At 46.3% G+C, this 15,872-nt stretch overlaps 1 protein-coding gene across 1 annotated transcript in view; it reads right to left on the reverse strand.

Moving 5' to 3' along the window:
• Positions 1–15,872, reverse strand: part of MYH10 (myosin heavy chain 10) — a 124,162-nt gene that overhangs the window by 81,198 nt on the left and 27,092 nt on the right. The window contains exon 5 of the mRNA XM_040630018.1: positions 317–419. Within this exon, the coding sequence (XP_040485952.1) occupies positions 317–419 (103 nt within the window). The remainder of the gene's footprint in view (positions 1–316; positions 420–15,872) is intronic.

The raw sequence follows: 15,872 nt of genomic DNA on the forward strand, positions 1-15,872 counted from the left end.
TCTTCCTTTGGTGGAAATAAGAAATCTTCACCAGCACTGCTCATCGATCGTGAACAGTTCTTCCCAAAGCTTCTCAAGGAATTAGGCTTCAAGCTATAACCGTCAATTCCAGTTGGCCTGTGCAAATACCTAGCTCATGGAAATTTCCTGGTCACCTTGCTCCCTCCAGAGCGGAGGAAGCTTCTGGGTGGGGGTGGGGTGGGAGCAGACAAGGGAGCTGTCAGTTCCAGCAGTATGCTGTGCTTCCTGATGCTTGCTTCTGAAATTACCAAAGAATAAGCCTGAGACGTATACAAACAACAGAAGGAAAACTTACAGGAATATTATGGTCCTTCCGTCCTTTATGCGAAGAAGCAACATGAGCAAGGTACTGAATGACCTTCTTAGTATTTTCTGTCTTCCCAGCACCCGATTCACCCCTGAAAGAGACAGTAGCACAGGCCACCTTAAAGAAAGCAGAGCACACACGTTCCCAAATTACAACCGACAAAATTAAATGGAGTTGGAACAAGACTTGGTAGAAAGTAAAAAGAGTGTCAGTAGGGAAAAAAAACCTTACCAGCTGAAGTTAGAAAATTATTTTTTTTAAATGGTATTAAATTAACCCAAACTTTTTTTGGGGGGAGGGGGGAAGATGCAAGACCCAAGATAAGGTTCACAATGCTGTTTTTTCTTGTAGTTTGGGGGTTCCACCAGAGAAGTGACATTTACTATAAAAAAGTTCATGAAAACAATTCCTCGGCCCCAGAAATCCAGCGAACACTGGAAACAGGACTCCTCAAACAGTGAAGATGATTTAATCTGAAGATGCTGAAAGGACTCTGGGGTGCCCACTGATGCTCAACTTCAAGTCCAGACAAGGTTTTCTCGGCACACACACCCGCCCCCCAGCTGATAAATGTTCCTTCCCCCGTGCTACGACACAGAACCTTGTACACACCTCGTCAAACCTCCTCCCAAGGACTGCTGGCCTCACATCCCAGGCTGCCCGAGGCAGAGAGCAGGACCTCGCGCAAGTGTTTACTCTGCATGTGTGTTTGTCAGATTCTTTTTAATCCACATAATCGTGTGCAGTGTCGACACGGAGCCAGTACGCAATTTGTACAGAAAATGAACACTGTGACTTTTGTTACAAACTGGGACAAATGCCACCGCTTTATATGCTTTATGTTTAAAAACAAGGCTGGCACATTTCAAAGGCTGTTTTTTTATTTCTACTCAAGGACTAATCTTGAAATTCAGGTAAGCTGCTAGGCACAGGGATACCTAAGTTATGGCCTTTCTGTTCAAATATTGAAGGCTCCCTAAGATCTGATGAAAGTGAACCTATCTTACCAATTGAGGAGATCTCAATTTGGATTAAAAGAAAATTATCTAATTAGATTTTTCATTAAAAAAAAAAAAGCCCCAGATAAAAAAAAAACAAAACACCCAAAACCCAGAAAACAGAAGAAAAGCACCAGAAACCCGAAGCTATTATGATATACATGGCTGCCTAATAATCCTCTAAGCTTATTTTATCTAAGGCTTCAAAGTCTAATTTTTCTAATATACTCTGACCCGTCCTTGAAAGTATACTCAGAATTGTACCACGAACTGGCCACAACTTTAATTTTTCAGGTTTACTGATTGCATTACCTTAATTCTCTGCGCCCAGATACCTCCAATCTCAACTACAGAGGGTTTGGGCAAAGGGAGCCAAATGACCAACCAGCCGTATATACGGCTTTGAGTAAGGAAGCGATCTTCTTCGGGCCCTCACGCCACCATTTGTACAATGTAGGAACTGTATGAGAGCCTTTCTAGCTACAAGATGTGATGACTCTAGAAACAACCCACTTACTGGTTTATAAACATATTTTATATATGAAGCTCCTTAACCACTATCCATTGTTACATGAAAAATAGTCCCCTTGTGTGTTTTACCATCTAGAAGTTCTGAACTGTAGGTACTCAGACCAAATTTTCTCTTAAGGGTCTTCTGCCTGCTGTTCGTGCTTAAAAAGGCCTTTCCTGCACCAAGATTATATCCATCTGTGCTCTCTTTTTTATAAGATCTATTATTAAATCCATCTGTATTTTTTTCCAGAACTTTGATGGTCTCACTTTTTACAACGAAATCTTTAATCCATCTGGAAAAAAAAAATTAATAGTTTGGGGTAAAAATATAATCTCATTTTGTCCCCAAATGATTCAGCCCACATCCTAGTATCAGCGGTTGGCAAAGACGCTCATTACCCTGTGATCTGAAATATTATATTTACTTCTTATACACACAACTTATGTAAGGCCAGAACCATATTGCAGTAGTTTGTTTTGTTTAAAATTTTTATTTATTTATTTGCCAGAGAGAGAGAGAGAGAGACGGCCAGCGAGAGAGGGAACACAAGCAGGGGGAGTGGGAGAGGGAGAAGCAGGCTCCCAGCAGAGCAGGGAGCCCAATGCGGGGCTCGATCCCAGGACCCTGGGATCACGCCCTGAGCCGAAGGCAGACGCTTAATGACTGAGCCTCCCAGGCACCCCTGCAGTAGTTTTGAAATAGGACTAACCAGAGTACCCAGCATTGTTCTTTAAAAAAAAAAAAAAAAAAAAGTAGTCTCTGAAGTTTATTTTCTCAGATAAACTTCAAATAATTTTGTTCTGCTATGCCTCCCCCACAAATAAACAAGAGGCGGCATTTTGAAGTAATATTAATATGCAGGCTATTATTATTATTATTTAGGAGAGATGAGGTCTTCCTCTCTACCTCTCGGGTACTTTTGTGTTTTCTATGTTCACGAAGCGAGGACCGTGTTTGTCTTACACATCTTTGAAATCCCAGTGCCCAGCTCAGCAGGTGCTGGATATATGAATACAGGTCCTCCTGCACATGTTTTACTAAGTTTACTCCTAGGCTCGGTTTTATATTTTTTATTCCTGCCATTAACGCCCTTTGATTTTCTACCTGGCCTCCACCGGTGCCTGGATAAGGTAATAATTTCATTCACTCAACAAATACTTACAAATCGACCACTGTGGGTTGGTAATTCTCCTGAGTACAAGAGCCAGAGCAGTGAACCTTTGTCTCGGTCCTCATGGAGCTCAAGTTCAGGAGAAAAGAGAGAAGATAAACCACAAAAACAAGAGGAGTGCAGGACGAGAGGACTGCCTTTAAGACAACAAGGAGGTGGCTGGGGGGGGTGGGGGGGGGCCGAGCAGACAGGAGTGGAGGACACCTCCCTGGAGACGGTCCGGGGACAGCCTCCCAAAGAGGAAGAATGGGCCAGTGAAATCGGGGGCACCACGATCAAGTGGATGGAGAGACGAATGCAAAGGTCTTTGCCAGGAACCAGGGTGCAGGTGCAAATGTGGGATTTGACCACCACCAGCGAGGCAGAGAGCTGCAGGGGCTCCGGGGGCAGCAGGAAGCTTCTCGAGTCCCTGGAGAGAATCCAGATCTTATTCAAGCGTCATTCCTCAAGAGCTAGGATAGTGGTTTCTCTATGTTTTGTTAACTTTATTCAAAATACTTTATACAAAATACTTAGTGTTTCAAGGCTAATCATGATGTTGGCGGCTGGCTTCAAACAAATAATTTTTCTGTTACGCGAAGAAACGAGCCTCTCATTTAGACTGATGATGACTTGTCTCGAAAATAGTTGATTGTTCCCTTTCTGCTTAGTTGTGCCTCTGTGGTTTCTCCACTAACTCCTCTCAATTGGACATGCTTCAGTGTGTCCTGAACACGTTTTTTCCCCTCCCTGTCACACTCACTGGGCGGTGCTTCAACAGCTGCTTAGAATCTCGGCGACATTTTTGTATACTTCAGGTCTAAGGGGACCTTGACACAGAAGACGTTGCGGCAAAGATAGATATTACTAGTGAGCTCCTGAGAGGGGAGATGGAGAATTGCATAGTCCCCGTCTTTAAATGTGGACAGTAGCTTCTAACACAGAAGACTGTGGTGAAGAAAGAACACGGGCCATCCAAGGCACATCGTCAGCGGCCAGGGAACATCACCCATTACTGTCCACTCAGCTGCTCACCTACCGCTCAGGGGGTAATTTGGGTTACTAAGCCCTGAACTACTTTATGAATCTACAGCGCCCTCGTTAATGGTTAAGAATGTGGGTTATGGTGTCAAGATGACCCACCTAGATTGAAATCCTGTCCCCTGCTTTCTAGCTCTGGGGCTTTGGGCGAGTGACTCAGCTCTCTGGGCTTCATTTTATACTCCGTTCAATGAGAGACTCGGTACATCACAGGCCCGGGAACACACACGTAAGGAGCCTAGCACTGCCCCCGGCCAAAAGGCTCTCGGTAAACGGCAACAGTGCTAGTAAGTAGGTATGAGGAGGATGGAGGTATTAACAGAAGTAAAAAACAAAAAACCAAAAAAACAAACAACCAAAAAACAAAAAACAAATTATCCCAGATAATCCCCGATGTGTATATGAAAGAGGTGGCACAATCAAAGGCATAGAATTAGAATTCTCGGAAACAATTTTTTAAAAAGGAAAATGGCACATCTGTCCCAGACAGAGGCAGAGAAATAAAAGCAGTTTGGACAGGAGTAAAGACGTGAGGGAGCCAAACAGAAAGCTCAGCAGAAGTCTCCCCGAGTTTGGAGAATCCTCAGAGAGGCGAGCAACAGAACAAGACCTCAGAGCCAGGATGATAAAGGATCTGTTCTCGTTTCCACCAACAAAACCAGATCCCCCGAAGAAGTCGCTCTACACTGGAGATGCTGCTGGCTTCCATGCTGGTCCACGCAGTGAAGTGTGAGCTCAACGAGAGGGTGCAGGACAGCAGGACAGATCAGGGGTTTCTAGCTGGAGGTACTCCAGTTTTCTAGAGAGGTCTATGGCCCTCAGTGGTTTCTCAAAGAGGTGCACGATCCAAAACAAAATGTAAAAACCAACAGCACTAAGGAGGGGGGAAGCAAATCGTTGACACGTGATCAATTCTGGGATCTTTCTTGGACTCCCTTCTGGACCATGGGTACATTTCCCCAACGAGAAACTCCTCACCCAGATCTTAACTGCTTCTGTTTTTCTTTTCTGGATACATCAACTTCACTCTAGTTTCAAAAACACCCTCGGCCTGAACGTCTCCCTTCAGATGACGACCTCCATTTGAAAACCAACCACGCGAATCCCACACGCGACATTAGCTGTTGATTTCCTACAGTCTCAAAACTCTGTTCTGTTAGAAAGCAGCTTATTAGCAAGAGCAGAGGTTTTGTGGTCAAGACGGTGTGGGTTCAGTCCTCCATCCCACTAACATTAGGGTCAGCCTTGGCTACCGGGACCTGTAATCGGAGCTAAGAGAGCTACTGCATGATTCATGCAGGGACCACCTGCAAAGAGGTTAGTCCCTTTCGGGGCATATTTGCCGAGAACATTTTAAATTTCATTCACAGGCTGACTTGCATACTTCCTTCTCCCCTGTAACTTAGCTATCATTGAGATGCACCTACAATAATCTAAAAATTCCCCCAGTTTTAAGACTGGAGCACTTCTAAAGCAAAGGATCATCCAAAAAGCAAACTGTGGTCTAGAGAAAGCTGCTGACGGTCTGGCCTGGGGTCACCGAGCTAGCTCAGGGTGGATGAGAAAGAACACCAGACAGCTACTGGACAACATGATGGCTTTCCCACTGCGCCACACTATGGCCTTGCATGTGGGTTTTAAGTATTTTTTAAAAGCAATTTTAAAGACTGAGAAGAAGGTAGAGGCTTCCCATATACCCTCTGTGGCCACACATGCGCAGTCTCCTCCATTATCAACATCACTAAAATGGGACAGTTTTTACTAAGGATGATGCTATATCATGATCGCCTAAGGTCCAAAGTTTCATTAGGATTCACTCCGGGTGTCGTACACTCTGTGGGTTTAGACAAATATGTAACAACTCATATCTACTATTGTAATATCATATGGGATATTTTCACTGCCCTAAAAATCCTCTGCGCTCTGCCTGTTCACCTCCCCTCCCTCCCACACCCCTTGCACTGTCTCTGTGACTGGAATCAGTCTGGATCCTTCTCAGATTGGCTTCTTTCACATACTAATACACATTCAGGGTTCCTCCAGGACTTTTTATGGGTTGAGAGCTCATTTGTTTTTAGTGCTGAGTAAGGCTCTTGTCATCTGGACGTACCACAGTTTATTCATGCACCTGAACATCCTGGTTGCCTCCTAGTTTGGATAATTATGTACAAAGCAGGTTTTTGCGTAGGCATAACTTTAACTCCAATGGGTAAATACTAAGGAGTGGGATTGGTGGGTCATGGTAAGAATATGCTTAGTTTTAGGGCACCTATGTGGCTCAGTCGGTAAAATGTCCAACTCTTGATTTTGCTCAGGTCATGATCTCAGGGTCGTGAGATCAAGCCCCATGTTGGGCTTCATGCTGGGAGTGGAGCCTGCTTAAGATTCTCTTTCTCACAAATAAACAAATCATAAAATGGGCAGAAGATATGAACAGACACTTTTCCAATGATGACATACAAATGGCTAACAGACACATGAAAAAATGTTCAAAATCATTAGCCATCAGGGAAATTCAAATCAAAACCACACTAAGATACCACCTTACGCCAGTTAGAATGGCAAAAATTGACAAGGCAAGAAACAATTGCTGGAGAGGATGTGGAGAAAGGGGATCCCTCCTACATTGTTGGTGGGAATGCAAGTTGGTACAGCCACTCTGGAAAACAGTATGGAGGTCCCTTAAGAAGTTAAAAATTGAGGGGCGCCTGAGTGGCACAGCGGTTAAGCGTCTGCCTTCGGCTCAGGGCGCGATCCCGGTGTTACGGGATCGAGCCCCACATCAGGCTCTTCCGCTATGAGCCTGCTTCTTCCTCTCCCACTCCCCCTGCTTGTGTTCCCTCTCTCACTGGCTGTCTCTATCTCTGTTGAATAAATAAATAAAATCTTAAAAAAAAAAAAAAGAAGTTAAAAATTGAGCTACCCTATGACCCAGCCATTGCACTACTGGGTATTTACCCCAAAGATACAGACATAGTGAAGAGAAGGGCCATATGCACCCCAATGTTCATAGCAGCATTGTCCATAATAGCCAAATCATGGAAAGAACCGAGATGCCCTTCAACAGATGAATGGATTAAGAAGTTGTGGTCCATATATACAATGGAATATTACTCAGCTATCAGAAAGAACGAGTTCTCAACATTAGGAGCAACATGGACGGGACTGGAGGAGATTATGCTAAGTGAAATAAGTCAAGCAGAGAAAGACAATTATGATTTCTCTCATCTATGGAACATAAGAACTAGGAAGATAGGTTGGGGAAGAAAGGGATAAAGAAGGGGGGGTAATCAGAAGGGGGAATGAAGCATGAGAGACTATGGACTCTGAGAAACAAACTGAGGGCTTCAGAGGGGAGGGGGATGGGGGAATGGGATGGACTGGTGATGGGTAGTGAGGAGGGCACGTGTTGCATGGTGCACTGGGTGTTATATGCAACTAATGAAGCATCGAGCTTTACATCGGAAACCAGGGATGTACTGTATGGTGACTAACATAATAAAAAAACATTAAAAAAAAAATTCTCTTTCTCCCTGCACACCGACACCCTCACTCACTCTCAAAAAAGAGTATGCTTAGTTTTGTAAGAAACCCACAAATGGTCTTCCAGAGTGGCTGCACCATTCTGCATTCCCACCAGCAACGAATGAGCGAGCATTCTTGCTCCTCCACATCGTCATCAGCATTTGGGGTTGTCAAGGTTCTAGATGCTGGCCACTCTAGGTGTGTAGAGAGGACACGTGGCGTGGAACATCTTTTCATAGGCTCTTTGGCCATCTGTGTTATGTTCTTCAGTGAGATGTCTGCTAACGTCTTTGGTCCACTTTTTAAATAAGGTTGTTTGCTTTCTTACTAAGTTTTAAGAGGTTTTTTTGTTTTGGATAACAATCCTCTTTGTCAGATGTGTCCTTTGAAAATATATTTTCCCAGGGGCGCCTGGGTGGCGCAGTCGTTAAGCGTCTGCCTTAGGCTCAGGGCGTGATCCCAGAGTCCTGGGATCGAGCCCCACATCGGGCTCCTCCACTGGGAGCCTGCTTCTTCCTCTCCCACTCCCCCTGCTTGTGTTCCCTTTCGTGCTGCCTCTCTGTCAAATAAATAAATAAAATCTTAAAAAAAGAAAAAAAGAAAATATTTTCTCCTAATCAGTGGCTTATATTTTCATTATTTGGACATTGTCTTTAGCAGACAAGTTTTTAATATTAATGAAGTCCAGATTATTTCTTTCATCAATCACATCCATTGTGTTGTATCCAAAAAACCATCACCACCCCCAAGATCATCCACATTTCCTCCTCTGTTATCTTTAAGTAGGCTCTATGCCTTGTGTGGAGCCCAACACGGGGCTTGGACTCACTACCCTGAGATCAAGACTTGAGCTGAGATCAAGAGTTGGACATTTAACCTACTGAGCCACCCAGGTGCCCCTCCTCCTATGTTATCTTATAGGAGCATTACGGTTTGGGTTTTACATTTAGGTCTGTGATCCATGTTTTAGTTCATTTCTGTGAATGGTGTAAGGCCGGCGCTTAGATGCTCCCCCCCTTTTTTAACCATATGGATGTCCAGCTGTCCCAGCACCATTTGTTAAAGGGCCTCCCTTTGCTTCAAGATGTTACCTTTGATCCTCTGTCAAAAATCTGTCGACTGCATTCATGAGGCCTATTTCGGGGTTTTCACTAATCAATTGTACTGATTCGGTTATCTTAGAACTTTCAATGCAGGTTACTCAGAGCAAGAACTAACGGTTCTAAATCCAGGCTGGCTCGGTCAGCGCCACTTAATGTATTTGTACAGGATAAAATTCCTTCACAAGAGAAGACCTCATCACGTCCCGATAGAAGACTAATGTGAAGCAACCACTGTTTTCCAATTGTTACATCATCAAGTATACTTAAAAGAAGAAAAACTTGAGTTAACCAGCAGTGAGAGTGTCATAAATGTAAACACATTCTTTAAAAAGGGAGCTTAGAGAACAGAAACATTTCCTTACCAAGGTGACTGCTCTGTGAATTTTAATTCTAAGGAGAGGAAAAATCAACACGATGATATGCTCTTAATAGGATTTCACTGCCGATGACATGGAATCAAGTGTGGAGAACACAGCTTTCTCATGACAAAGGAAACCCTGAGAGTCTTCACCAGGGACCTTGGCAGGACATGAGAACAAGGACCAGGGCGCTGGACCAGTAAGTGGGGACCCACACTGCCTGGCCTGGGTCTGCAGAGGGAAAGCCTGGCTGGGTAGTAGTAGGCAGAGGAGGCCAGAGGGGAAATGAAGATGTTCATCCTTTTGGAGGAAAAGTAGAGAGTAAGTGATTAAAATAGTAAAGCTTAGAGAGAGGCTATCAAACTACCTAAGTGTATTTAAAAAAAACAAAAAACAAAAAACAAAAAACATTGCTTCCGGGATGCCCGGGTGGCCCAGGTAGTGGAGTGTACAACTCTTGGTGTCAGCTCAGGTCATAATCTCAGGGTTATGTATAGTATACAAAGATTCTATTAATAGAAAATAAAATTGACTAAATAATTAATCTCACCCAGGAAACTTAAGTAGCTTGGCTGTGTGCTAAGTTTTAAAAGATCCCAGTTATACATCCTTGGATTTCCTTATTTGACGAATACTCAGAGGCACCACAGAGTAGAGCCTATTCTCTCAAATCTAAGATACATTGTTTCACATTTTCACATTTCTCAAGTCACAATGTAGCTTATAACAGATATGAACAAGAAAAATATTATTAAATATCATAACCAGGAGCATCCAAGAATTAAGAAAGTGTGCTGAGGCGAAAAGAGGTGAGGGTAGGGTTCTGCTGGGAAACTTTCTTCCAGGGCGTCGGTAATGTTCTCTATCTCAACAGAGGTTCAGGTTATACAAAGAGCTCTGTAAACATATTATTTAAGAGTTGTGCATTTCATTATACACAAATTTTAGCTCCAAAGATAAAGATGTAAATACTGGACTTCCGTTATAATATTATGGACACTGAGGTGTTTAAGGGGAAGTGTACTGATGTCTGCAATTGAACTTGAAATAAATTAAATGAAGGGACTGATAACTCATCAAAGTGGTATAAAAATTACTAAGCTGAAGATATCTATCAGCAGCCACACAAGGAAACATTACCTAACCTTAAGAAGAGCCTCCTGAAAATACAGCTGTCAATCATCCCAGTTAAAGTCCTGACTGGGAAAAGACACACCCAGGAGGTACAAAGTCAGCGGTCTGTCAGCATGGTAAAGCCCAACAGAACCCTCCGTACTTTCTCCTTGAAGCCCTAATCTTTTTTTTTTTTTAATCAAGTTTAGCATAGAAGTCTTTTATTTCTGGTTACTAGGCAAGACGCTCATCACTGAGTACTCCCATGTGCGTGTGTAGGTAAATGTAGCCTTTTCTCCTATTAATCTATGGCCAGTTAACTTGCAAAGCCCCAGGTGCAGGACACAAGCTGGAAAAAGAAAAATTTTCCTCCTGACACAAAAGATAAAATGTTCAATGGACGGGTAGGAGATGAACAGATCAATCTATCATACAGCAAATACACTAAATTATTAATGGTAGAATCTAGGTTGAGGGATATATGGGCCTTGGCTCAAAATTCTTTCAACTATATGTTTGAAAATACACAATAAAACACTTGGACAAGTTAAAAGGAAGAAAAAAGGGAAGGTACTTGCCGACTGCTACTCTGTGCTCAAGAAGAGAGAACCAGACGCTATGAGACTCACCCCAGAAATCCAACCTATTGAGGACAAAGAAGTCTAAAATGACCCTAATTACAAATGCCTGCAGAGGTCACTTCTGGTGACAAAAGTAAATTAGTGTTCACGAACCTTTCATCCTATCAACAGCAATCATTCTCTCCCTGAGTGTTTCCTGCTTCCAGTCCTCATCAAAAATGGTCACGCAGGGGCGCCTGGGTGGCTCAGTTGGTTGAGTGTCTGACTCTTGATTTCAGCTCAGGTCATGATCTCAGAGTCGTGAGTCTGAGCCCCGTATTGGCTCCATGCTGAGCGCAGAGGCTGCTTGCGATTCTTTCTCTCTCTCCCCATCTGCCCCTGCCCCCAACTCGTGCTTGCTTGCTCACTCACCCACTCTCTCTCAAATAAATGAATGAAATGGTCACCCCAGCTCCCAAACTGCCCACTCGAGCTGGCTCCCAGCTTACTGTATGTGGAGTTACGCTCACCAGACACTGCGGACAGGAAACACACAAATTCTCTTCTGCTCTAGCTCATGAGCAGAACGTAGCTCATTTATTCTACTCATTTCACGGAGAGTTCCAGTGCCTAGATTCTTGTGTGACTATTAACTGACAGATGAAATGAAGAATGTGCCTGGTCTTTGTCCCTGGTTCCTGGGAGGGAGCTGCGTTAAGTCCTTGGAAAGTCTCTGTCATTCACGGTGAGCCCTGAGATCTTGTGTCAATGAGGTGCCTCATGGCAGGCCCCTGGATAGTTCCAGGATGGGCACTGGCCACGCTGGAAGACCAGTCGAGTGCTCAGAGGTTTGGGCATCGAGCCATGGCAATCACCCCAATATCCCGGGAAGGGAGAGGGGCTGGAGACTGAATTCAAGTACATGGCCAATGATTCAATCAATCCTGCCTGCTTAACAAAAGCCCCTTAAAAACTCTAGACTCTGAAGCTTGGGTGAGCTTCCTGGTTGGTGACAAACATCGATGTGCCAGGAGGGGAAGTGTCCAGAGGATATGGATGGTTTACATTTGGGACCCTCCCAGGCCTCACCCTGGCGGTCTCTCCTTCTGGATGGCTCTGATTTGTCATCCTAGTGAACTATCAAACCCAAGGGGGTAGCAACCCCCCAAATCTGTAGCTGGTTGGTCAGAAGTGCAGGTGGCCTGGGACCCCCTAAGCTTATGGCTGGGGTCCACAGTGCCAGCACTGGGCAGAGGAGTAGGCCCTGGGTGGTCCATGTCAAAACTGCATTGCAACAAATAATCTTTAAAAGACACTGCAGATCAGGTTCTAAATAATGGACTTTTTTGAAGAACACGAGCCAGTGAAATAAAAAACAAAAGAAAACAAAAAGTGAGAACACTATTCTAGAATACAGAATTGAAATGAAAAGACCTAAGGCAAGGACCACAGATTTTAAAAGTTATAAAAAAATGTGTTGAGAACCATTACTGAAAACTGGATCCTATATTAGATATTATGGAACCAATATTGACCTTTGAAGTGTGATGACAGTCTGAGGTTACGTGGGAATGCCCTCGTCCTTGGGAGACACCTGCTGAAGAATCTCAGGGTGTCAGGAGGTCTGCAATCAACTTGAAAATGGCAAGAAAAAAAAAGTGCTGGTGTGTATAGAGAGAAAACTGACAAAGCGAAGGGTATATAGCCATTGAAAGTATTATTTTGTCAACTTAAAGTAGGCTTGAATTTTTAAAAAATAAAAACTTGGGGAAACGTATCAGCAAAAGTTTTAAAAAGGGAAAAATGTGGTAAAAAAAATTTTAAATCAAGGAAGCTGGGTGATGGACATATGGGGGTCCCATACCATTCTACTTCTGTGTAAGTTTTAAGTTTCAAACTAAAATGCCTTTTAAAAACGCTATCAGTTGGGGCGCCTGGGTGGCACAGCGGTTAAGCGTCTGCCTTCGGCTCAGGGTGTGATCCCGGCGTTGTGGGATCGAGCCCCACATCAGGCTCTTCCGCTATGAGCCTGCTTCTTCCTCTCCCACTCCCCCTGCTTGTGTTCCCTCTCTCGCTGGCTGTCTCTATCTCTGTTGAATAAATAAATAAATAATCTTTAAAAAATAAAAAAATAAAAATAAAAACGCTATCAGAAAGGTTTTCCCTTGAAAACATACAGTATCACCAGTAATCTGTACTTTAGCCTGTTGTCTCGGTTCCCTCTTCATTAAGTGATTCATTCTTTCATTTGACATTTTATCTGTTTCCGAAGTACGTTCTATGTTCAGAACAGGGTGCCAGGGTATCCAGGGTTATTAAGGAGCAATCGAGGTAAGTCACAGTTCCCACCTTTCCATGTAGTTGTAAAACACGGTCTGAGTGACCCAAATACAGAACCAAGAATGGCCCCGGATATAAAAAAGGGCCCCAGGAGAGAAAAATCGATGTGCGGAACCTGTCATGTAGGTGGGATTCAATTTGAGGAGATTTCCTCCCCGGAGGGAAGGAGAGGCTAAAGGCATGAAGCCAGCTGGGATCCAGACCAGAGCTATGGGACCGGATCGGACAAGACAGAAATGCCCCGCAGTGCGGTCAGAAATGGGGGCCAGCAGACGGAGTCGTCAGAGGGCACCCTGACATGTTGGGCCTGGAGTCCTGAAACACAGGAGCGGATGGCCAAAGTCAGGAAACCGGGTGATGCACCGTGTGTGTGTGTGAGAGATGCACGGGAATGTAGGCCAATTTTTCGGCATGTTGAGTTCAAGCCGACGTTTGCTCCCTACTTCACACCATATGTTCCAGTTACACGAAAATCCTTGAAAACTGCCTGGTGCCACTCCTCACCTGCTGCCCTCCACACCTGCAGGCTTCATGGGGCCTCCCTTGTCCACTCTGCACACGGATTCTTCCGGAAGCCACCAGGGAGCGTGAGAAACGCATCCGGTTGCGAGCCTGCCCACCCGAGCTAGCAATGCACTGAAAGCCATAAGCACCAGCCACCGCTGCCGCCCCAGAGGCCCAAGCTGCTCCCCCCACCCCCCGCCCCCAACTCTTGGGAATCTTTCAGGCTCATGGCCCTGCCATCCTTGTCCCTGTTCAGTGCCCAAGACATCGGCTCCTCGGGTCACTCTGCATTCTTACAGTCTGCTCCCACACTGTCCTCTCTCCCAAGCCCCACTATCCTCCCTCCCCGTTTCTCCTGCACACTCTGGGATCCCCATTCCAGAGTGAGCAAAGTCACCCACATTCTCCGCCTCTTCACTGATTGCTCCCTAGGACCCCCCTCCCCCGTGAGGACCACCCCTTCTCTCCCCTCCCCCCAGACCTGAGTCAGGAGCAAAGTCCTGCTTGCTGTTTCCAGACCTTCGCAGGGGAAAGAGCCCCACCCCCACCCCCTGCCGCCCCACCTCTGGATTGCTCTCACCCAGGGAGATTACTAAAAACAAAAACCTCTACTCGTTTCAAAAAAGCAAGCACTTTTTATTCCAAAAAGAGTGGCAAGGATATTATCTGGGAACGAAGGATACTCCTCTAGGTGAAATCATTCAGCTTTACGAAGGGCTGATACTTCAGAAGATGTGTGTGCGTGTTGCGCGCGCGCGTGTGTGCATGCGTGATGTGCGTGCGCGCGTGTGCGAGGCCAAGCCCCTCCTCTCCGCATATGCTGGACATATCCTAGACCCCGCCCCTAGGCGCCCTCAATTCCAGTGAGCACCTCGGGCCTCTCCAGCCACTCACTCCCGTGGCCGCACCGCCCACTCTTCTGCTCTGACACCAGTACCCCCAACATCATTTGTTCTATTCCGTCAAGACCCCTAGGGCTCTGTCCCGACCCGTCTACTTCCTCCCAACACCCCGCTCCCCTTTGCCCGTACCCCACTGCGACAGCTTCTCCCAATGTTCTCCGTTCTCTTGCTCCGCGGTCCCCCACCTGCAGAGACCGCACTTGCTCCATGTTCTGAGCACTGGGTGTGGTTCCACCCCACCGCTCTCCTGGCGGAGGGCTGCCTACAGCAACGGCCCCAATCGTCTCCCGCCTGCTCTGGCTGCTCCCTGTGGCAGCGCTTCCCACAGCCAGCCCGGCCTTGGCCGTGTGTCCCGCTTGGGACTGGGAAGACAGCAAACGTGGCAGGAGCAGGAACTCGAACAAGGCTCACGCGCTGGAGCTCCCCGTCTTGCTGCTCCTGGAACCTTGCCACGGTGTAAAAAGCCGGGGGCAGCCCGCAGGAGAAAGCGAGGATACGCAGACGTGAAGGCAAGGCACCCCAGCCCGCACCTGGCCGCAGGTGCAGGAGTGGGCCCAGGTCCGCGGAACCGCCCACCTGAGCCCGACCCAACTGCCCAGAGAAGTATCTGAAGCCATGAAGTTTCAGGGTGGTTGGCTGCTCGGGAAAAGCTAACTTGTACAACCCCAAGGCTAAACGACACTAGGAGAAAACGTATACAACAAGCAGACCGGGCCGTTATTTCTACCTCTCCTCTCCCCTCTTGTATCAGATACCAGAGTTGCGACATCATCAAAAAGAGAAGCCATAGACAAGAAGTTTCCAGCCCCCTATTTAAACTCGCCCACGGTAAACACTCCACCGCTAACAGCAAAACTCAGTCTCCGACCACCGCCTTTTGCGCTCTCCCACTATTTGAGAGTAGCAGGCCTACACCTGGGGTTTGGGGTTTTAATTTTTCCACTTCCCCATCGTTTCCCAAGTGTTATCTGACCTCCGCGTGGGGCTCGCTCTGCCTCCAGGCTTCTGCTGTGCTGGCCGTGGCCACGGACATACACCCTCCTGCCTCTTCGGCCTCCCTCACCTCTGCCTGACCCCTGAATGTGCCTTTCATCAGGGCTCCACACTCGGCCTTCTCCCTCCCCTCCTCCTGAGGTTAGCCTTTCTCACTGGCCTGCACTGACAGTCAGGTCTCAGCGCCTGGGGCAGCCCTCTCCTGGGCTCCACATCCAGGCAGGCAGCGTGGCAGCTCGCCCGGCTGAGAAGGGCTTGCAGACTCCACAGCCAGTGTCCTCACCCACACCCACGGTCTCCACTCAGGGCAGACACCTCGGCCCCTCCAGTAACTCCCCCTGCACACTCGGCAGGTCTCCTTGCTCCCCTCCAGGCGCAGTCACACCTCTGCCTGAAGTCACCACCAGCTCTTGCCTGCAATGCCAGACGGACTTCGCATCGG

This window comes from Ursus maritimus, unplaced genomic scaffold (assembly GCF_017311325.1).
Source record: "Ursus maritimus isolate PB19 unplaced genomic scaffold, ASM1731132v1 scaffold_14, whole genome shotgun sequence".
Classification (NCBI taxonomy): domain Eukaryota; kingdom Metazoa; phylum Chordata; class Mammalia; order Carnivora; family Ursidae; genus Ursus; species Ursus maritimus.